Below are 24,864 nucleotides of genomic sequence, written 5' to 3' on the forward strand. Positions count from 1 at the left end.
CTGATTTGAAAGAAAAATACCTAATTAATCTTTACTAGCTTTAACTATTCCTACAAGAAATCACAGTGCTAAAACTTACATGTGAGCACAAGGCAGAGTGCCGATAAGTTGGATACCAAGATCAAAATGCCTTCAGTCTCTTGTGAGAAATAGTATTTAAACATTACTAACAAACATGTTTGCTGGGTACTTCCCCAAATTACATCATTTTTGACACTTAGGTTTTTCCAGGCAAACAAACTGCATTATTTAGCAATCTAACACTCGCACAGAAACTTAAAACAATAGAAGGCATTTCACATATACATTCTAGCAGAAACTAGAGCAATAAATCACCTTCCACATCTAAATTCTGGTCATAAACTTTAGCCTTAAAACAATGAGCACGAAACCTTCATCCAGCCGCACTGGAGCCGAATTGTAAAACATTAAAGAGATTCATAAGATCTTTTCAACTTAAAAAGACACAATTGAAAAGCGTGGCTTGGTTTTGCTTACAGCAGATGGCAATGTTGCAACAATCTTGAAATTCACATTTTACAGTGTTTTCTTACATTTAAAAACACAAGCCTGTATTTTACATTTATTTATACAGTTGATAGAATTATGTATCAAATTCTATTTGACTAGGCTGGTAGCCTTCGCCCATCTCTCCCCAATTATCACATCTCTTCCCCCCCCAAGGAACTCAAGCAAGTTTTTCAAGTGCCCCTTGAGGAACATTGCTTGAGAGTGTCAGGTCTATCTGGGTGTACCTCACCCCATTCCCTGTCTTGAGAGCCCATCTGCATTAGCATTGCTACTCCCACTGCGGTGCTGCACTGACATATCATATGCTTGCAACCCCAGACAGCATCTTAGCAATTTGGCATTTTGCTAACTGGCTCTGTTTAACCATGTTAGAGGGTTGTGATCTGTCATCACAGTGAATTTTCTTCCATACAGATAAGGCTGAAGTTTTTGCAGTGCCCACACTATGGCTAGACATTCCTTTTCTACCACTGCATAGCATTCCTCCCTGGGTTGGAGCCTAAGACTGAGATAAACCACTGGGTTCTCTTCTCCCTCTGAAGAAATCTGGCTATGTACAGCCCCCACCTCATAGTTTGAAGCATTCACCTGCACAAAAAAGTCTTTGCTGTAGTCTGGACTGGCTAACACAGGGGGTCCTCCCAAAGCTTCTTTAAGCTTCTGAAATGCCTGCTCACATCCTGGGTCCACACTACCTTATCTGACCTGTTCTTTCTTGTCAGGTCTGTAAGGGGAGCAGCTATGGTACTATAATTGGGAACATACTTTCTGTAGTACCCTGCTGTCCCCAAGAATGACCTCTCCTGCTTTTTTGTAACAGATGCAGGCCATGCCTGAATAGCTTCCACTTTGGCAGGTTCTGGCCTTATCTTACCACTGCCCACTCTGTGTCCTAGGTAGGAGACCTCTGCCATACTCACCTGACATTTGCTCGGCTTAATGGTCAACCTTGCCCTCTGTAGTCTGCCCAGCACCTCCCTAACATGCTGAAGGTGCTCTTGCCACGAATGGTTGTAGATAGCAATATCATCCATGTAAGCAAGGGCAAACCCTCCTACTCCTGCCAAGATATGATCTACCAGCCTCTGGAAAGTCGCTGGGGCATTCTTCAGCCCAAAGGGCATCTTTGTGAACTCGTACAAGCCAAAAGGAGTCACAAAGGCTGACTTCTGTCTAGCACTGGGAGTCAAGGACACCTGCCAGTAACCCTTGGTAAGATCAATGGTTGTAAGATACTTAGCCCCACCCAGCTGCTCAAGGGCCTCATCTGTCCTAGGTATGGGGTAAGCATCCGATTCTGTGTGACTATTTAATTTCCTGTAATCCACACAGAACATGTTGCTGCCATCCTTCTTTGGCACCAGTACCACTGGTGAGACACAGGGACTGTTGGACTCTTGAATCACCCCTAGTTCCAACATCTCCTGTACCTCTTCCCTCAGAGTCTGTTTGACTCTCTCAGGCACTCTATAATGGGCCTGCCTGATAGGCCTTTGGGATCCTATATTCACCTGTTGCTGCACCAGGTGGGTGGCCCCTAGTTTCCCAGTGAACACGTTCCCAAACTCCTGCAACACTGCTCGGATTTATCGAACCTGTATAGGAGATAGCTGCTGGGATATTGCTACCCCTTCCACTGAGGTGAGCCCGAGCCTCACTGAGGAGATCATTCACAAGATCTCTCTCAGACGACTCCTGCAATCCACTGCAAATGCTCAGCACAAGGGCCTCCCTATCATGGTAAGGTTTCATCATGTTAACATTGTACAATTTGTGCCCCTGCCGTCTGCCTAGCACTTCCACCATGTAGTTAACATCACTTACCTTTCTTACCACCTTGTAGGGTCCCTCCCTAGCTGCCTGCAACTTCTTGTGTCTGACAGGAATGAGAACCATCATTTGCTGCCCTACAGCATACTCTCTAGCTCAAGCATTCCTGTGATATCACACCTTTTTATGTTGTTGGCCTTCTGCCAGGTTCTCCTAGGCCAGGCCCATGAGTTCCCAGAGCTTTGTCCTGAGGTACAGGACATATGCCACAACAGACTCCTTGTGAGACTCACACTCACCTTCCCACTAATCTCAAATTAAATCTAGAGGTCCCCTCACCCTCTGCCCATACAGCAACTCAAAGGTTGAAAAACCTGTGGATTCCTGGGGAACCTCTCTGTAAGCAAACAACAGATGGGACAAATATTTGTCCCACTCCCTCTTAAACTTATCTGCAAATGCCCGTAGCATGGACTTGATTGTAAAGTTTAATCTCTCAACAAGACCATTAGTCTGGGGATGGTAGGGGGTGGTCTTCATGTGCTTCACCCCACAGGACTTCCACAAACAAGCCAGCAGGTCTGACATAAAATTGGCACCTCTGTTAGACAGTATTTCCTTAGGGAAACCTACCCTGCTGAAAATCTCTAGCAAAGCATTTGCCACCTTCTCGGCCTCAATGGAAGACAAAGCCACTGCCTCGGGGTATTGTGTAGCAATAATCTACAATCACTAGGATATACGTTTTCCCTGTGGAATTTGGGGTACTCAGAGGACCTACAATATCCATAGCTACCCTCTAAAATGGCTCCTCAATCACGGGCAAAGGCATCAAAGGAGCACTCACCTTGTCTCCTGCCTTGCCTACCTTTTGGCACTGCTCACAGGTCCTGCAGTACCCTGTTACATCTCTGGAAATTCCAGGCCAATATAAGTTTTGCATAATACGCCTCTTTGTATGTTTTATGCCCATATGACCTGCAAACGGAATATCATGGGCTATGGCTAGAAGTGCCAGACAGTAAGCTCTAGGCACTACCAACTGCTGTACTCTCTCACCTTCTAGCCCTCCCTCAGGGGTCCACTCTCTGTACAGTAACCCTTTGTTCCAGTATACAGATTCCCCCTTCCCTTGAGAATCAGGTGCCTCCCTAGCTACCTGCCTCAGGTCTTGCAATGTAAGGTCTGAGAGTTGAGCCTGTCTCAAGTCTCTCCTGGTAACCCTTCCCAGCTCCCCTTCCACAGGAAGTCTGTCATCCTCTGACAGCAGTGCCTCACTGTCAGCCTGGGTACCACTACTCACCTCTACCTTTGCAATTACCCTATCCAAGGGAACATCAGTACCCACAAGCAGCTGTGGCTCACTTTCAGTCTCACTACTACAGCATAGCTCACTCCCTGAAGTAACCACAGCAGGCCTGGCTGCAAGTATGCAGTCTGTCTGGGTCTCTCCCAGGCTACCAGACCCACATTCTTGTCTCCTAGCCTCACTGCATGTAACTGCATAAGTCTTCTGGATGGTAGTTCCATACCCCTGTTGTCTCAAGACAACCTACTCTTGGCATTTTGTCTTTACCAATTACTGGCTCCCTTACCTTTGGTTCCCCACCTTGCCTCCATGGACATCTGCATGCCACATGGCCCCACTGGTTGCATTCAAAACATTTAACCCTAGCTCCTGGACGTGTACCTGGACTATCGGCTTCCGCTGCTACTGGCGGATTCTGTTGGGGCAGTCTGTGCTTCCCACCATGTGTTCCTTGAGTCCCATGAGCAGTACTGGGGGTCCCTTTCCTGTGCAGAGCTGCCCTGCTTGCCAGGTATAGGTCTCCCTTCTTCCCCAACTCCTCTGAAGTAGCACACTGTCTATCAGCTAACCAGATACTCCTGTACTCAGGCAAGGTGCTAAGGGCTTGTTCCCTTACCAAAAGGTCTTCCAGCCCTTCAAAATTGGTGACCTGACATCCACTCACCCAGCTTTGAAAATAAGTGCTCAGTTCAGCAACGTATTCACATACATTTTCATCTGCCTTGCGTCTATGCTCACAAAACTTTTTCCTATACATTTCAGTTGTTAGCTTAAAACATTCTAATAAATGTCCTTTTACAGCAGTATAATCAAAACAGTCAGTGTCATGCATTTTTGCTAAAGAAGTTACAGCTTTACCACGGAGTAAGGGGGTCAGTAATCGTACCCAGAGCCTTTGGTCAACTTTACACTGTTTACATACCCGCTCAAACATATGAATGAAGCTAACAAAATGATCCCCCTCTTTAAACTGTGGAAGAAATTTACTGACTTTTTGTGCTTCTGGGGTCCAGTTACTCCCTTCCCCATTACCTCCATGACTCTGGCAAAGAGTCAGCATTTCCCTCTCATGCTTTCTCTGCCGTTCCTGTTCTTCAGCTTCTAGGCTCCTCATTCTCTCAGCTGCTTTTAGTTCCATATGCCTGACCTCCAACTCTAGTCTCTTTAGCTCCAGCTGGATTTTTAAGTCCACTGCAGAAAGGTTGAGCTGTCTATTCTCCGAGGATATTGCATCTTTACTGGTCAGTCTGATTGTCCTCCAGGCTGCTGTTTTCTGATGTAGCTCTAACCAAGACTGCAATCAGCTCTGATTTAGTCAGGTTTCCATGCACCAATCCCCTAACCTGGCACATCTCCGCCAGCTGGCTCCTTGTCAGCTTTCCATACTCTTCTGCTGACATGCTGCCTGCTCACTCTGACTAACACTAAGCTAACAAAAGAAATAAAATAATTGTGATCTGAACTCTGAGTATACACTGTGTGGCTGTTTTAGAGTACAAAAGACTTTTAGAGATCACTGTACATAACTACAGGAATTCGCTCTACCCCACACCACTACAAGCCAATTAGTATGTGAAGTAGATCCCACCACTGCCAAACACTTGTGACGACCGTACCCTGGCCCAGCAGTCAAGGAGCCTCAGTCCTCACCACTAACACTAGGAAGGTTGTCTCCTGGAAGAGGAAAGGATAACCAATACACACAGTAAAGTACAATTTCCCTTAAGTGCACACAGAGATCACAGTCTGTCTGGGGCTGTTTGCTCCCTTGCTCACCAGATCCCTAATAAGACTCCACACTGGCACAGCTATAGGGTCCAGGTCTCAGCCTAGCCGGTCAAGCTAAAACCTCCAGTACCCTCTCTGTCCAACCAGTGCTTCGTGTCCCTGCCCAAGTAGCTGATACACCACATACACACTTTGAGAAGAGGTTATACAACCACACAGACCCTCCTGGGAAAAAGGCTGGCACAGGTTCTCCAGCTGCGTCCCTTTACCCAGGCTATACGGTAGTAATTACTGCCATCACCAGCTAATAAATATCAGCTACTCAAAGGCCCTTAAAAGGGTGTCCAGTTATTACTGTGCAGTATTATTATCCAATGGTAGTATGACTAACAGTCAAGGCTTACTTTAGAGTGGTCTATTACAATAACCTCTCTAAATATGCAATGTACTCTAGAGATTATCTATAAACAAAACAGCCACAGGTAGAAGGTTTTAAAATTATTTAATAATAAATAATTAAAACACAAGGTAAAACTACTACACCAGAGAGATATCTAAGAGTTCAGAGATCACACAGAAACTTAAAATAATACAGTAGGACAGGTCTGATTTAAAAGAAAAATACCTAATTAAGCTTTACTAGCTTTAACTATTCCTACAAGAAATCACAGTGCTAAAACTTACATGTGAGCACAAGGCAGAGTGCCGATAAGTTGGATATCAAGATCAAAATGCCTTCAGTCTCTTGTGAGAAATACTATTTAAACATTACTAACAAACATGTTTGCTACACAGTGGTGGTGCTGCAGTAGCATTGTCGCCTCACAGTAATACATTGTCCTGTTCGATTCTCAGCTAGAGCGTCTTGTGTGTGGAGACATGTGTGAATGGGCGTCCCTTCATTGAAGGTTGTGCGTCAGGGCCAGCAACTCGGCATGTAAAACTCTGCTGCCAATCATTAGCAGACCGGAGTTCCGCTGTGGCGACCCCTGACCGGGAAAAGCCGAAAGATACAACAACTAACAAACCTGTTTGCTGGATCCCTCCCCAAATTACATCATTTCTGACGCTTAGGTTTTCCCAGGCAAACAAACTGCATTATTTAGCAGTCTAACACCTGCACAGAAACTTACAACAATAGAAGGCATTTCACATATACATTCTAGCAGAAACTAGAGCAATAAAGCACCTTCCACGTCTAAATTCTGGTCATAAACTTTAGCTTTAAAACAATGGGCATGAAACCTTCATCCAACCGCACTGGAGCCGAATTGTAAAACATTAGAGAGATTCATAAGATCTTTTCAACTTAAAAAGACACCTTTGAAATGCTTGGCTTGATTTTCCTTACAGCGGATGGCAGTGTTGCAACAATCCTGAAGTTCACATTTTACAGTGTTTTCTTACATTTAAAAGCACAAGCCTGTATTTTACATTTATTTATACAGGTGATAGAATTATGTATCAAATTCTGTTTGACTAGGCTGGCAGCCTTCGCCCATCTCTCCCCAATCGTCACAGTGACTACGGACACATCCTAGATTGGATGGGGGGGGCACTTCATGGGGAAAACACTCAAGTGTATTTGGTCCCTTGAAGAAGCCAGCACGCATGTCATTGTCCTGGAAATTAGAGCAGTGATGTTAGCATTGCAGGCCTTCCAAGACTCTATCCCTTTCATGACATTTGCAATTCAGACAGACAATATATCAGTAGTTTGGTTCACCAACAAACAGTTTGGAACCAGATCTTACACCTTGTGTTGAGAAGCCCTCAGATTGCGGTATTGGACGATCTCACCCATCTGGTTTCTGATAGCATTGCACATTCCGGGGAAGTCCAACATGATAGCAAACAAATTAAGAAGGTCCATTTTACTACCTTATGAGTGGTCTCTCAACATGAAGGTGGCAACGATTTTTCACCAATGGGGCCAGCCTTGCTGCAATCTGTTTGCATCTCCCCTAATCAACAAGTACAGCAGCTACTTTGCCGTAATCTCCCCACCGGGGGAATCATCGAGGGTTGCTGTGCTACACAACTGGCCCTTCTGTCTACTCTATGCGTATCCTGTAACTCCATTGATCCCCATATTTGTATAGAAAGCTTTCCGGTTGAAAAGCAAAGTCATCCTCATTGCATCTTACTAGCCTTGACAGATTTGGTTCTCCTTTCATTGGACTCATCTAATTTACACCTCTTGGATTCTGGATCCAATTCCAGACCTCCTGTCTCAGCCAACAGGAATGATTCACCCTGATTTCTCATAATTAAACCTGACAGTGTGGTTTCGCCACTTTAATAGCCAGACAAACTATGTTCTCGTCCCCTGTCCGTCGTATATTTTTATCTTCCCATAAAGCTTCTACAAGAAAACTTTACAAGGTTTGTTTGTTGAATGCATCACAAACATATTTAACCCTTTTCAGCCCCATGTACAAAGTGTCCTTAAATTTTTGGCAACAAATTTCAGTGAAGGAGCTAGCTTCTCAACCATTAGTGTTCAATTAACGGCCTTTGCTAACTCATGGGATACTACTATCACTGTTGTCAGGTAGTGTCACACACTTAAAACTTGTGTAGTGTAAATCTGGCGTATATTAATTTGGTCCTGCAGTGATTAGGAAAATAATTTCTACAGCATTGCTATATTATAGCAATTAGGGAGTAAGACGTATCTGCTTTTAACTTCATAAGACATTTTAAGTTTGCTTGATCTCTATTTCAGCTTGCCCTTGGAGGTACTGCCTTCAGAGATATTTTTATTAGGGTCCATCCGTTCTGATAAGCCAGGAGCTATGGCTTACAGGTAGAGGAATGGACATTTTCTGTCACTTACAGAAGTTGTGCACCTACCATAATGGTATGTGTATGTAGGACATGTATGTAGGACCAAGTCCGCCTTCCTAAGTGACTTAGTCTCCTTCACCCAGCCTCACTGGTTTGGTAGGAAACTGTTAGTGACCATTGCTCATATGTTTTTTTCTTGCATGCTCTGCCTAAACTGCAGTCTTACAGAGTTCTGTTGAGGGGTCAAGGGGGAGGAGTTTTGTTGCACAGAAAAGTTTTAAGTGCTGAGCTAACCAAATCCTGCAGGCCCAAAGTCCTTAGGTTAGAAGATGATGGACCTGGTTTTATACATGTCTTTAAGTACATAACTTTTGTTTATTGTTTTGCCAGGTGTTTGATGCATGGGCTGGATATGTGCTGGAGAGGCGAAGGAAGAAGGAGCGCATTGCGAATGCAGTGGAGGTCTACCGTAGTAATCTACTGCAGGAGGGGGTGACTCAGATATTACAGCACACCACTGACATGGCTGATTTCCGCAGGAAGCTTGCTGCTCAGCACCAAGTAAAGGTAAAACAAAGAACGATATGTAAAATGTACACACATTACCACAAAAGCATTTGTAGGGTGACATATGCTGGTCGTTAGGATATAATTTTTACTGTCTTCTGTATGCAGTAAGCTCATATGTAACAGTAAATGTTCATCATGTTTCACTGTTGCAGTCCTAACCAATGGGTTATCCGGTCCCCGGTAGCCATCGATCGGCCAGAATACCAAAGGTAAGTAAATATGACATCGGCTGTAAAGGACGTCAGGACATCAGATACAAAAGGAGGCAGCTGATGCCATTTCCTCAGTCTTTCTTGCCTCGGAGCCCAAAGCAGAAGCTTTTTTGCATGAGTGCCGATTGGCCGTTTACCTTTCTTTTTTCCAACTACTAAGTTGAAGACAGCTAAAGTTAAGTACCCCATTGGGGATCCTCTTTTCTTGCTTTAACGAATGTCAGAAAAAGTTAACAATTGTCTTGCCTGTGGAAAGCAGATTCCCCATCGAGATTTTCATTCTTACTGTATTATCTGTTTAGGCCTTGAACACGACATTCCTAACTGTGATCTCTGTGCTTCCTGTAATTTGCGTACTATTCATCGTTGGGCTAAGTTTTTAGCTAAGCATTTTGGAGTTTGGCCTAAGTTTGTTGGTATGTTGTCCGCTGGTTTTCAGGCTTCAGATGTTCCTAAGAAGCATAAGGATAAAGACCGCGACAGGCTTCAGAAGGTCAAATCTACCGATGATTTCCCGGTTAAGTTGGTCGTCAGCCCAGCGGTAGCCAGTGAGACACTTTTGCAGCCCCTGCAGTCCGCAGATTTTCAACCACAAGCTTCTGTTGAGACCTTTTCAGAGTCCTCCATACCGCAGGCTTCCATTTTGTCTTCTGACCTTCTGCCTGTCGCCACCTTGGCTGGATCCGGAGGCGTTAAGCAGGCACCGGCTTCCGAGGCCTCCTTTCTTCATTCTGACAGCAGGCACATACCGACAACTTCAGTGGTGGCCAAGCCTCCCTAGGCCTTTTGACTTGCAGGTAAATCCTCCAGCCATAAGCCTGTGAAAAAGCAGGCTCCAGCTTCCTCACATTCCCCTCAATCTCAAATGGTTAAAATGGCTAATGACCTTTTGACTCTTAATAGGGGCTCACAGCCTCCTCCTTCCAAAAGGGGTAGGGATTTGTCTCCAGAAGTTTTATCTTATTCAGTTTCTGATACTTCTAGCATTTCTGCTGATGAAGAGGAAGTTTCTCAGGTTTTTTTCTCCTGTTGAGGATTCAGATGCAGATGAATCTATTCCTTTTGCTTCTTTTCCAGAAGATTTTTCTTTTGGTGATACTTTGAATACACTTAGGGAGCATTTTAAATGGGGAAATCAGGATTACCCCCAGTCTAAGAAAAGGATCAGGGAGTTCTTGGATTTGCCTCAGCATAAGCCTCTGACTATTTCTCCAGTGTTGGAAGTGGTTGATGATGTTTTCCTGGAAAATTCTTTGACTCCAAATTCTGTTCCTCTTGCTCCCAGGAAACCTGACAGGTACTATAGAGTTCCTGATTCTCATTTGTTTCTTTTTAGGAATCATCTAGCTGACCCTGAGATTAATTCTCAAGGGCCTAAAGGGGTTAAGGCCACTGTTACCAAAAATCCTGTTCCTTCCGACAGAGAATCTAGGAATGTGGATAGGTGGGGTAAAAAGGTTTACACCTCTTCCACTCTTGCAATTAGGTCTACCAATTGTCTTTTTCATATGCTTAAGAATCAACAGCACACCTTGGAGGCTATTAAGTCAAAGACTGCTAGTGTGCCTCTTTTGGCAGCGAATAAAGATATGCAGGATTTGCTGAATTCTGCCAGTTTTGTCAATAAGCATTCATTACATTGTGGTTTTGACATTTTAGAAGCGTTCTGCAGGGTAACAGCTACTGGATCTGTTATCAGAAGGCATGCTTGGCTCAGGGAACAGCCCCTTCCAGAGCCCGTCAAGTCTAAGCTTTTAGATGTACCTTTGCCCCACAAGGACAGTCTTTTTGGCAGCAAAGCAGAGGAGGTGCTGAAAAAGATGGAGGATAAGGCCAAGTCTATGCAAACAGTTAAAGACTTTTTGCAAGTTCAGCCTCCTCGCTTCAGCAGGAATTACCAGCAGACAGAGCCATTCCAGGACTAGAGGTTACAAATTTTCTAGGGGGCATGTGGCTACCCTTCAAAGGACTAAGCAATGGCATGCTTCCACATCTAAGATGGGAAGTTCTAAGCCTAAATCTCAATCCAAGCATTCTCAATGACTCTATCCAACTTCTGCCTGTTCCTGCTTGCCCGGAGTTTCCTTTAGGGGGAAGGTTGGCCATTTCTGCAAATGTCTAGTTCACCATCACAGACGGAAAATAGGTACTCAGAACTGTATCCCTAGGACACAAATTTTCTTTTCACACCTTTTCAGTGTCCAAGGGATACCCGGACATTCCTGCAAACCCGAGGGCATAAGCAGAAAAGCTAATTTTGTCTGTTACATCTGGGGGCAATAGAGCCAGTTCCTGTGCAGCAGGTAGGCCAGGGCTTCTACTCCACACTTTTCTTAGTTCCAAAAAAAGAAGGCATCTAGCATCCCATTCTAGATTTGTCCATTCTGAACTCCTTCTTTTTAATTCCAAAGTTCAAAATGCTCACTCTGCATCAATTACTGCCAATGCTGGTCAAGGAATCCTGGCTGGTAACTTTGGATCTCAAAGAAGCTTATTTGCACATCCCTATCAGGGAAAGCTGCAGGCAGTACCTTCGTTTCAGAGCGGGAAAGCAACATTATCAATTATCTGCGCTGCCCTTTGGCTTATCTACTGCTCCCAGAGTTTTCACAAAGTGTCTGGCTCCAGTCATTGCTTTTTGCAGGCAGAAGAAAATTCAGATTTATCTATACTTGGACGATTGTCTCATTCAAGCAAATTCTCAGGAACAGCTGTTAAAGGATTTGGAATTTGTAAAGACTCTTCTCTCTTCCCTGGGTTACACTCTCAACAAAAAGAAATCAAAAATGGTACCAACCAAGGAGATAACATTCCTGGGAGTGAGTCTGAACACAGCCGTCCAGATGATATATCTCACCCAGGAGAAGCAGACAACTCTTTCAGTTTACTTCAAGGACTTGGCAAGCCTGTCCCAGGTCCCTGCAAAGAAGTACCAGCAAGCTCTGGGATTCATGGCCTCTTGTATTCTCATGATTCCATATGCAAGACTGCATATGAGGAAATTGCAATGGTACCTCAAGAACGTTTGGTGTCAACACACACAGGACCTGGATATGATGATTCCTCTGCTTCCATCTCTGCAGATGGAGTTTCTATGGTGGGCAACAGCCTGTCTACAAAACAATGGCATGCCTTTTTGGACACGTTTTGCCACTCAAGTTCTGACTACAGACACATTGGACTATGCCTGGGGAGCACACCTGGATGGCAGATGCATACAGGGATGTTGGACAGCTCAGCAGATGCACTTGCACATAAATCTAAAAGAGTTAATTGCAGTTCAGCAGGCATTACTGGCTTTCAAGCATCTTCTTTCTCCAAGGACCCTGCTTGTCAGGACAGACAACACTACGGTCATGTGGTACATCAACAAGCAGGGAAGGACTCGCTCTTACCCCCTGTGCAGGCAGAACATGAATCTTTGCGCATGGCAACATCCCTGGACCTGCGTCTTCTAGCTCAGTTTCTTCCATGGAGGCTCAATGCAGCAGACGGACCCTGGATCCTCACAAGTGGCAGCTGAACAGGACAGTCTTTTACAGCATCATTCAATGTTGGGGATCTTCTCAGGTGGATCTCTTCTCCTCTCCAGACAACCACGTTCTACCACTATTTTGCACCAGACAGCAACACAGCAAGGCCTGGAGAGTGGATGCTCTGCCCTTCCCATGGATGGTACTTTCAGTTTATGCCTTCCCTCCTCTGCCTCTTCTTCCCAGAGTATTGTTGAAGATCAGGGACGAAAGACCAAGGACCATTCTCATAGTTCCAGACTGGCTCAGGCAGCACTGGTATCCACTGCTTCGCAGTCTCTCCCAGTTCCCTCCTTGGCGTCTTCCTCTGAAACCAGATCTGTTGGTTCAGGAAGGGGGAAAAATTCTGCATCCTCATCTCCAGTCTCTGCATTTGGCGGCATAGCGCATTGTATGAATCAATCCGTTTCTTCTTCTTTTTCCCAGCAGGTGGTTGACGTACTTTGATAGGCCAGGAGGCCTAGCATTAGGAAGTCCTACGCTGACAAATGGAAAAGATTCTGTCATTGGATGCAGGCTAGAGGAGAATCTTCTTCCCCTGATCCTGGAATACTTGGCTGATTTGCTTCATGGTGGCCTTTCTTTTTCCTCTATCAAGATCCATGCTTCAGCTATTTTTGCACATTGTTCTTTTGAACAACCCATTTTCTCTCATCCCCTGATGAAAATGTTTCTCAGAGGTGCTAGCAACTTAAAACCTCCCAGAAGGGTGCTACTCCGGCCTGGGACCTTAATTTTGTTTTAGAAAAACTCACTCTCCTTCCTTTTGTGCCAGCCGCCACTGCAGATTTAAAGTTTCTATCTTGGAAAACTGCCTTCCTCTTAGCTATAACTTCAGCAAGGAGAATTTCTGAGCTGCAAGCTTTGATGGCTGTGGAGCCTTTTTTTGTCTTCCATGCAGAGCGAGTCTCCCTGAGAACCAGTCCCTCTTTTATGCCTTAGGTGGTTTCCAGCCTGACTCTTAATCAGTCCATACACCTTCCTACCTTCTTTCCTAATCCTCACAGTAGAGGTGAAAGGATCCTACATTCTCTTGATGTGCACAGACAGCTCAGGTTTTACCTGGACAGGACTAAAGACTTTCGGAAATCAGCTCAGCTATTGGTCAGTTTTGCCCCTGGAGCTCAGGGGAAAGCCATTTCTAAGCATACCATTTCTAAATGGATTGCACACTGTATTACTTTCTGTTTTTCCTTTCATGGCCAGGTTCCTTCTCAAAGGGTTAGGACCCACTCCACTAGAGTAGCTTCCACTTCTGCAGCCTTTTTAAGGGGTGTCCCTACTAAAGACATTTTGAAGGCTGACACTTGGTCTTCTGTACACACTTTCACAAGGCATTATAATTTGCCTTTGTTTTCTAGATCCAGGACAGGTTTTGCCACTGCTGTTTTGCAGGGCATTCTCTCCAATCATTGATTCTGTTGGTATTCCTCCTCCCTTTTCTCTGGGCTTTGGTAATCAACCCATTGGTTAGGACTGCAACAGTGAAACACGATGAACATAGTACAGTTGTGTACACACCGTAAATGTAGATGTTCGAGTGTATTTACTGTTGCAGTCCTGATTTCCCCCCCTTCTTCCCCCTTTTTGGTCTTCTCCTGCTCTCCTTTCCTAAGGTGCAGGCTGAATCTGGTTTATTTTTATTTACCAAAGATACTTTTATCTTGGGCTAAGCCTTGTTTTTTAGGGCTCCTGACTGTTAAGGCAAGAAAAACTGAGGAAATGGCATTGGCTGCCTCCTTTTGTATCTGACGTCCTGACCTTTACAACCAACGGCAGCCGACGTCATATTTACTTACCTTTGGTATTCTGGCCGATTGAGGGCTACCAGGGACCGGATAACCCATTGGTTAGGACTGCAACAGTGAATACACTCGAACATCTACATTTATGGTAAGTGTACACAACTGTACTTTACTGCAGCTGTTTGTAGGAATCCAAGTTCAGGAAGAACTTGGTCCAGTACTGTGATTGATGACATGTTACAGTGTGTGTGGTTATCATAAATTAGTAAAGAAAAGAAGCATAGCAAGAAATTAATTACAGTACATTAATTACAACTTTCAAACTACTGCACAACCCTGAAAAATTCCCATCTCTTCACCCTATCATTCAGTCTTACCCTACCGAGAGATCTCTGTGCTCTAGTAACAAATCATTACTCTTCAAAACCAAACCTAACAACAATGCAGGATACTCTCTGTATTCAGACTGCATTGCTAATAGCTGGAATACCATCCCACTTCTGCAACTTGAAAGATGTTAAATGCCAGCTGAAGCAACCCCTGCTATGTAAATGGCTCTGAAAGACCGCCATCCCTAGTTAAACTGTTGCTAATATAGCTATATGAATTTGTGCCATAACACTCTGCTGCACAGAACGTAATGTATTATTATTAAAACTATACCTTCCCCTTTCATCTTATCTCCTTTCTTACTTGTGCCTCCTCCCCTTCTTCCTTTCTTTGGGTTGCTTTAACTCTTTATCTTATCTTCCTGTGCTCCAAATTTTGAACAAGTCTTTATAGTTACAAATATTCTGAATTAAAACTAACAGTCTATACGTACTGATGATATTGCACTGCATATACCTCCCTGTATTTTAAAAAGTATTCATATACAATCTATATAACTATTGTTTTAATCAAAGCTGTTTGTAAAAGATGTAACCAATGTGAAGTATGTCTAAGTAATGAAACCTTTGCTCACCAGATCAACTGACTGCAAATGTTGTCTATGATGTCTGTATAATGATGCTTTTCTACCCAGGCCTCAGCTAAAAAAGGGCACTGCTCAGTTGGACTTTCCCAGTTAAAAAAATAAATAAATAAACACCAATAAATATATGTCATTGTAGAAAATGCCTTGACCATTTCGTAATGGTTCCTGGTTATGTTTACAAGCTCCTGTGTCTGTGTTGATAAAGGTGGCATATATTGGGGAATGGAAAAAGAAATATAAGCCCAGACATATTAAGGAAGAGCTGGGTAGTAGCAAAGATGGTTGACAGAAAGCAGAGTGAAAGGAAGCATTGCAAAAATGGCAGTAAATACACAAGGAAAAACAAAAATCTGTCTGGGACGCTAACTCTGCAGTTTTGTACTTTTGCTAGTTGTCACTTCCTTATTTTGTTAATATGCTAATCAGCATGTACATATATATGATTGGGGCAGGTGTAAATAGCAGTCATCTGTCAACATATACTAGGTTTTAATTAATTCCTTTTTTAATGTCTTAATATGGTTCTCCCCACAGACTGCAGATCGGCTACATAAAGTTGTTTGTCACTGTGCCATGACCTGGAAAAACAAGGCACTGTTTAAAGAAAAGAGAGCAACTGCTTCTCATTGCCACCCTGCTGGGAAGACGGTCACATTCCAGGGTATTTTGCCTGATGACATTCATTTCTTGCAAAGGAATTCTGTGACAGCAGAGGAACACACAAGGTCCGTTAATGAAAGGCAGCATCCATGGATACAACCAGTGAAATGTGAAGGACTGCCATTGACTGATGGGCATTCAGTGGATGTCTTGCTGGAGCTGTAAGTGTATCAAGCTGAGCTTATGACTGCATTAAAAATTTTCATGAGTGCATGTGTATGCAGTGCTGCCTCTACCTCTGCTCACATACACAATTCTTAACTTACCAGATTCTGCTCAGTAGATTGTTGACTGTATTATTTTTCTTATGTACAGGCCCGCAGTTTCCTCTTTGGTTTTGAGATCATCAGGGCACTTGGTAATGAAACAGCCCTCTAGTCATCAGATGGAGCTGCTTTGTCAAAAATATGCTAGCTGTGTGCTAGTCCTCCTGTTGTCATTGTGAGCCCCCTGGCCCCTACCTCTTGTCATTGTCACTACCGGAATGCCTTTACAAGAAGAACAGATTATCCTTACCTAACTGCTTTTCTTTTTCTAGAAAGCTGCTAAAATGTATTTTCTGTCTGTAGTTTTTTTTTGTAGTCAACAGTGCAGTGATGTAATTTTTTCAGGATCAGTGTCATGCCGTGGCAGCTTTTCAAGAGTAGTTAGACTGTTCTGTTCAAGCAGAAAACTCCAAGGAATCACCCCCCCCCCCCCGAGTCATACTTCTTCCACACCTGCTGCTTTTAGAGTAATATGCTAATGTTTTGTGTGGTATTTTCTGTTTACAAGAGTGAAGGCTGCTACAGACAGTCAACAAAGACCTTCAAAGCAGAAACGCAAGCAACCTCCATCCCCCAACACAACCCAAATGACACACAGCCCACAGACTCAGTATACCACTCAACCACAGCCATTAAGGCAAAACAATGTACCCAACACACTAGTCATAGGTGACTCTGTAGTCAGGCACACTGATGTCCCACTCACCAGGCTAAACAAGGAGAAGGTTACTGTCAGCTGCCTGTCGGGTGTCAGGATCCGCCACATAACCCACGCACTCAGGTCACTCCACAACAAGTACAAATATGACTCTGTCATTGTCCATGTTGGTGTGAATGACCTGAGACATACCTCCCTGGAATACATGAAAAGAGACATGGAAGAGCTCTCCGATCTTGTAGCCCAGGCAGGTATGACCCTAGCCCTGAGTAGCATTCTGCCATCGCTTCAAATGATACCACAGTACAAGGACAAAATGATTGACTTCAACAATTGCCTAAGCTTCTAGTGTCATTCTAAGGGGATACAGTATCTGTCTGCTTGGGATGACATGATCGACAGACCACGATGCTTTGCCACAGATGGCCTGCACCCGTCGCCCCTGGGATTCCTGATACTGGCTAAGGCTCTTGCTGCCCCTATAGTGCCTTTTTAGGTAAGGTTCAAATAACAAATTCACCACCATAACAGGAACAGGCAAGCAAAAACTGAGGGTAATGCTACTCAATCCTAGAAGTCTAAATCATAAAATGCACTCACTCGAGGCACTCCTTAAAATGGAGAACATCGATATCTGTGCAGTGACTGAGACCTGGTTCAAGGCTCCAAAGAGCACCCCTGCACTACCAGGCTATAACTCATACCACACTTTTCGGCCATGTAACCTCGACCGAAACACCAAAGGCGGAGGTGTGTTCATATTCATTAAGGATATCCACACCTCCAGGCTAGTTGCTCAGCATAATGCATCCGAGGTTATTTAAGTGCAACTAACTCTGGGCAAAACTGCAATCCAAATTGTAGCTTGCTACAGATCCCCACCATGTCCCAGGATTCCCACTCCTCTTTTCTTGATGTACTGGAAAATATTAGGGTTCAACCAAACACCCTAATAGTGGGTGACTTCAACTACCCCACCATTAACTGGGAAAACTACTCGTGTACCAACTCCTTAACTCAACGCTTTCTGGAATTCATAAGCTCCAATGCACTGGATCAACTTATCCACACCCCGACCAGGGGCAACAATATACTAGACCTAGTCATTACCAACATGAGTGACTGGTGTTGCACACCTGAAGTCAACTCCTCGTTGGTCCGATCCGACCATAAGCTAATCACCCTTGATATCCACATCCCGCCCCCACCCCCCATTAAGGAAACCATGGTAAACAATTTCTCCAAAGCCACCTTCATGCTTCTTAAGACAGAAGTGGTGAACTTCATGACATCCATGCAGATGGACAGTACAGTTACAACTGTTGAATCCTACACAAATGCACTCTATAAGCACTTACACGAGTGCATGGATTGTGCTATCCCAAACAGAACCAAGATGCTATCCTCCAAAAAAAGGAAGCCAATCTGGTGGTCTCCTGTCATAAACTAACTGTACAACAGAATGAAGAAACTGTTGCAAAAGAGAGTAAAATCCCATGAGTGGAGGAGTTCCCTGGTCATTCTAAGTAAGAAGCTGAGATCCCTTATAAGATCCTCCAAAGCTAGCTATGAAAACAAAATCGCCACTAATTCTAAGGACAGCCACAAAGCATTCTATAGCTATGTCAAGAATCTCTATGGCAACACCCAGATCTGCTCTGAGTTACAGCACAAAGGCACGAAAATTACATAACCAACTGATATTGCCAACATCCTCGCAGATAAGGTTCAGTGCTAACTTTACCCCCTAAAGGGCCCCTATCTCTACAGGAAGAATGCAGAGTCCCTGTAATCATAACTACGCAGGTAAAAGCTGCACTCTCTAAAGCCAAAAACACAACATCCATGGGACTGAACAACATCCTAGGCTGCGTTTTACACGAATGTCAGAACGAACAGGCTCCCCACTTAAGCACCATGCTCAATAATAGCTTTGCATCAGGCTTTGTGCCCACTGAATGGTGCACAGCAACAGTTATCCCTCTCCACAAAGGGGGAGCCACCACTGATCCCGGGAACTATCGCCCTATTAGCCTGACAAGCCTGGTCTGCAAGGCCATGGAACGTATCATCATGGAACTCACAAACAAAGACATTGGTAACCTCCAAACTCTGGATCCCACCCAGTTCGGGTTTGTGAAAGGCAGATCATGCCTCCTGAACCTGATCGACTTCTTTGAGGCAGTCACCAAAGCCGTAGATGAGGGTAAGGTGGTTCACACAGCCTGTCTCGACCTCGCCAAGGCTTTCAACACCATCCCCCATTCTGAAATTATAGCTAAACTCACTAAACTAGGTATAAATCCCTACGTCACAAGATGGGTTGCCAACTGGCTCAGTGACAGAACCCACACTGCAAAAGTTGCAGACTCCAAATCTGACCTCGAAGCAGTGACAAGTGGAGTACCACAGGGTTCCGTCCTGGGACTTCTCCTGTTTGGTATCTACTTCTCTGAAGTACAGGCTAACACAGAAGGCCTCTGGCTACCGAAGTTCGCAGATGACTGCAAACTAAGAGCCATAGTCAAGTCTCCAAATGATGTGGACATCCTACAGAAGGGCCTCGCTGAGACAGATGCCTGGTGTCAGAGCCATGGCCTCAAGCTCAGTGCCAAAAAGTGCAGTGTCATCCCCTTTGGTAAAAACTCTGTACCTATGAACTACCACATAGGCAGCAGTCTACTTAACACCGATTGTGTGATAAGAGACCTTGGGACCCAGGTGGACAGTTGTCTCTCCTTTGATAGTCACATCGCCACAGTAGTAAGGAAGTCCTTCTACGTGGCACACCTCATCATAAAAGGGTTCTCATCCAGGAAAAAAGAGGTCATTGTTCTCCTCTACTCGACACTCATTAGACCCCATTATAGAGTACAACGCCCCTTTTTGAATGTACCTCACAAGACATCTGCAGCAGCTGGAAAGGCCACAGAAGTACCTCACAAAGAGAATTACTGGCCTCAAACAAATGCCCTACACTGACCGCCTCAAAAAACTCCAGCTTTACTCCATAGCATATCTCCTACTCCGAGGTGATCTCTGCCTAGCATGCAATGCAATGGCAAACCCAGAGCTGTTGGACATGCTACACCTAAAGAAATCCCAATCCCTCCGAGCTACATGCTCTAGGGACCTAAACCTTGTCACCACAATAAACAGGACATGCTGGAGGGATAGATTCCTGTCCCAGAGACTTCCCATACTCTGGAACAGGCTACCGATCTATGTCAAGCAAAGTTCTTCATTAGCACTCTTCAAGAAAAATCTTGATGAGTGGATGGGAAATAGGAACTACACCCCGGGGATCACTTCTGTGTGTCTGCTCGACATTGGCACAGGAAAATAACTTTCTTGGGTGGCGTAAGCCAGGTAACCTTGTTGGCTAAGCTTATGTAGGCCCTTGGGCTGATAGCCTAGTTACCTACCTATGAACTAAGCGTGTTGTTGGTCAGTTTTTCCATGCAGTATGATCTCATTGACTGTAGAAAAGAAGAAAAAGTAGCATTGTCATTAATTGAAGTGGTGCTGATTGAGATGCTTTTATGGAAGGGAAGTATCGTTCTCATAATGAGTCCTTAGTGGATTCAAATCATCAGTTATGTTCAGAAAAGCCCCAGTTTTCCAAAGGCAGGGTTGAGTGCCCTTTATGCTGTATTTAAACTCCTTAAGCAGTTTGTCATTAACTCAACCAGTGGTGAAGACATCAGAGTCTTTGTGAATGAAATGAAACACTGATCCCTCAAGAAGTCCCTCAAGAGGAAGTTTTTGAGGTTCCCTTGTTTGGAGAAATGGACTGTCAGGCTGTTTGGAGATATAGGGCACACTGTGACCACCAGGTGTATCAGTCAATATTGCAGCATGCAGGGGTGGGAAGGCTCCTTAATACCTGCTCAGGATATACTAATGCTACTTTGTTATTGCTTGTTTTAATTTATTGCCTTATTGGTAAGTGTTTACTGAACCTTGATTCATGATGTTCCATTGTTAATTTAAATGTGTTACTCTGCTTGATAAAGGATGCCACATTGTTACTTTGTTTTGTTTGTTACCGCTAATGTGTTTCAGTGGATTGACACTGTTTCTGCCTATTTCGACTGGATTATATTTGAAAAGGGTCCACAGAACTAATTTGTTTACCAGGTAAGCAAATAAAATAAGATCTGAAGCAGGGCAAGAACCTCTTTAAGTGTCCTGTGGTCTTTTCCAGAAGGATATCTGCGAGCCACAGGAGGCATCTCTGAGGATAGTGGCAGTGCCACAGGTCCTTCAGAGGCTTCCAGCTCTGGTGATATCTTCCTAGAGAAGTTTTGTCATGGTCTTATTCTTGGAGCAAAAGCTGGCTAAGCAGCCTGGATCATCATGCTCTTAGAAGAAGAGGAATCTTCTTAGTGCTTGTACAGCACATGCTTCTTTCAGATGTAAATGAATCTGAGGAATCTTATCTTTCAGCATAATTAGAGTAAGAAATCAGAGGTAATCCAGTGGACTCGAGTGAAGTCTGGTATCCCACCTGTGACCCTGAGGGTGACAGGATTGAAAAGAAACAGTATAAAGGATTAGTCCAGATAAAAATCAGTTTAGCTGGCAGATGTAAGAGAGTCTGTCTCTGATATCCTCCTTGTGGGAGGAATAAAGACACCTTGTTGACGTTTCCATTAGTTTATTCAGTTAAGTAAGTAGATGGATGAGTGTTCTTGTTCTAATGTTTCTGATGTTTAGAACAAGAACACTCATCCATCTACGTACTTTATTGAGTAAACTACTAGAAAATTAAGCAAGGTGTCTTTATTCCTCCCACAGGAAGATCAGAGAGAGGGTCTCATAGATCTGCTAGCTAAAGGAATTTTATCTATGGTTATCCGTTATACGGTATAATATAATTAGAGTAAGATGAGAAAGACCCTCCATCAAGCACATACCTATTAACCAATGAGTCGCCCCTTGGGTAAAAAAAATATTCCATGCTTACCTGAGGATCCATACTTTTTTTTGAGAAGGTGGTATCAGTGAGCAAATGGTTTTCAAGAATTGTGTCAGAAATTCACATGACTATAGACCCTCTTGGAGGTGCATCCAGATGTAATTCTTCCTCTTTTGCATGTGATAACATTTATGCATAACTTGTTAACTCCTCCAGCATTGTGTCCAATTAGTTGTAAAATACCTCCAATTTTTTTGCTGCTGACACGTACTTATTGAGTTTTTATGCACACATATATATATATATATATATATATATATATATATATATATATATATATATATATATATGTGTGTGTGTGTGTGTGTGTATTAAATTGTTTATATTTGTAAAGTACATTTAATTTAACAGCTAAAACCATGATTTACTTTAAATTCTTTGAAGTCTTAAACACTTTACATTTTTCTTTCTACTACACGGTTCAAGTTTGAACTGTTTCCATCATTTGCATGCAAGACGGAAGATTTTTCTCTTCGGCAGTCTTTTGTTTGTTGTTCTGCTTTCTCCCATATTTAAACACTTCAGTTACACTGAAGATCACATTTACAGCATTTTTATTTTAACTGAATCTTCAAAAATGCTGGATAAGGTGGTGAAGATTATAGCTTAAAGATAAAGTTTTACTGAAAGTACAGCAGAAGTCCTTGTAGGATAGTTTACCTGCAGAGAACTCTTACAGTTGAAAAACACAAAAGGTATGACTCTGTTGAGGAAAGGTGTAGCAGTAATTTGCTTGGCTAATGAGCAACCCATTTTCCCAAATTGATTAGAGCTGAAAATCAGTACAACCACAGTGTGGTATTTCAGTTCCATTTTTTTAAACTCCAGTAATATGAAACTTCACAGAGCAGTAACTACCTGCTTGCCAAAAAGCATTTGCTTAACAAATATCATCTAGAGAAAATGTATTTTATTTTTTGTTTAAGTTGGTAAAGCAGGATTTATGGTTCAATTTTAATCATAGCCCAGGATTATATGGCATCATGAACTTTGGTGAACAAAATGTACAGCACCATAACAACAGTATATATAGTCAAGCACAGCTACACTGTGGGGTGACAAACTATTATAGTAAAAAGCAATATAAATAGGATACTGAGACATACTGCACTGTACTGTACTGTATGAGCAAGTTAGTAGTGCATGTTTTAAATGTTTTACTTTTTTATTTTTTACTTTTTGAAGTAGTGCATTTTGTTTGACCCATAATGAAAGTGGGTGACATTTTGTTTGATCAGTAATTAAAATCTGAATATAACATTTTTCTTTAACAGTAATGAAGTTTAAATGCAAAACTCATTTGGGTGTGTACAGTTTTCTTGCCATAAGAGAATGTTGAATTCCTATTGCTACTTAAATGCAAATGGTCTCAGTTTGACAGTAGCATTAGCTCACCATGTAGTACACTTGCCTTCAGTGCTAGAAGATCAGGAGGCTCTGGGTTCTTTTCTCACACCAGGTACTTGGATACATTTTTTAAGTACTGACACTGCAGTGCAGTATAAAGGGATACAGCATACCTGAATGTGCCCTCCTTATGAGATGCTAAGCCAAGGTTCTGTTTGCTTGAGCTGATGGTAGCTTAGATGGAAGTAAAAGATCCCATAATACCTATTGAAAAAGAGTATGGTAAGTCCCAGGTGCCATGGCCAAATTTCCCCTAGTCAGTGTGAATATCAACTTGGATCTTCTCTGAAAAGAGGCTGCTGGCCTAGTGGAATTAACCTGGTCAGCAAAACATTAAGTAAGTAAATAAAAACATTTTGTACTCAAATATTACTTAGTGAATGACTGTTTTCACAGATGCTGCCTTGCCTGTGCCTGTCTGGAAAATAAAGCAGCAATGGATCAGGGTTGTCATCATATACTATGAAGTACCCACTGTTTGCAGATACACTAGGCATTTAAGTCAGCATACCGGAGTGGCCAAATATATTGCATCTAAAATTCTAAAGACATGGACACTAAAGTGCTCTGTGCAGTGTCTTGGGGGGTGGGGGGTGTCACACTTAGGGAACTGAGACCAGAACCTCATTTATTGTTGATTTTTGAGCATGATTCTTCACAAAGAAAGGGACAATATAAGAACAAAACACTGATAAAGGGTATCCATTGAATGACTAAAAGAGATATTCATGAGCGCTTAAACTTGTCAGATGTTTTGTTTGTGTCTTTCGGCTTTTCCTGGTTAGGGGTCGCCACAGCGGAACTCCGGTCCACTAATGATTGGCAGTAGATTTTTACATGCTGGCTTGCCGGGCCTAACGCACAACCTTCAACAAAGGAACGCCCATTCACGCATGTCGCCACTCAGAAGACGCTCTGACTGAGAATCGAATGGGCAACGTCTAACTGTGAGGCGACAACGCTACCGCAGCACCACCACCGCATTAATTAGGACAGCTTTGCTACAGATGTTAACTACATTAATTAGGACAGCTTTGCTGCAGATTTTAACTACATTAATTAGGACAGCTTTGCTGCAGATGTTAACTACATTAATTAGGACAGCTTTGCTGCAGTTATTCATGAGAAAAAATAATTCTGAATGCTCTGAAAAAAGGGAGGCTTCATACCCTATCTATTAGAAGCCATTTGTGAAAGGATACAGATAGGAGTGCAGATTTACAAGTAGACATCCATCTGAGTACAAGCAACCATCATTCTGATTCACAGGTAATAGTCATATCATGCAAGAACATGACTTCAGGAGGCCTGATGGTTGTAGAATAATAAACATGTATTCAGTTAAGTTTTAGTTCAGTTTTAATACCAAGCTTAAATCTGAGTTTGTCAAAAAAGCCAAAACATGATAAACATTTTACTTTTTATTTGACTTTTGTTTACTAAGAAAGTCTGACTTTGATACTATCCCATTTTTAGCAAAGGCCTGGGAAGAAAAGCTCCATACTGACCTACTATGGTTACAGTTGAATAAAGTTATTACAAAGTCTAATACAGAAGAGTGACATTTTAACTAAGTAAAAATTCAGCTTCACTGCATACAGTCTGAACCTGTGCATGCATAGCGAAATATTTGGACAGCTAGAACAAGTTGAAAAACAACATTGTCTGTAGATAAGGTATTCACAATCAACAGAGAGTAAATTCAGAGAACTGTAAAGTGGTCAAAGG

The 24,864-nt window shown here is 43.1% G+C and overlaps 1 protein-coding gene across 1 annotated transcript in view; it reads left to right on the top strand.

Annotated features, from left to right (window-relative positions):
* Nucleotides 1-24,864, top strand: part of SFI1 (SFI1 centrin binding protein) — a 945,294-nt gene that overhangs the window by 439,881 nt on the left and 480,549 nt on the right. The window contains exons 7-8 of the mRNA XM_044068851.1: nucleotides 8,519-8,695; nucleotides 15,699-15,985. Of these exons, the coding sequence (XP_043924786.1) occupies nucleotides 8,519-8,695; nucleotides 15,699-15,985 (464 nt within the window). The remainder of the gene's footprint in view (nucleotides 1-8,518; nucleotides 8,696-15,698; nucleotides 15,986-24,864) is intronic.

The sequence above is a fragment of the Protopterus annectens genome, chromosome 4.part0 (genome assembly GCF_019279795.1).
Source record: "Protopterus annectens isolate FY-2018-M chromosome 4.part0, PAN1.0, whole genome shotgun sequence".
NCBI classification, from domain to species: domain Eukaryota; kingdom Metazoa; phylum Chordata; order Ceratodontiformes; family Protopteridae; genus Protopterus; species Protopterus annectens.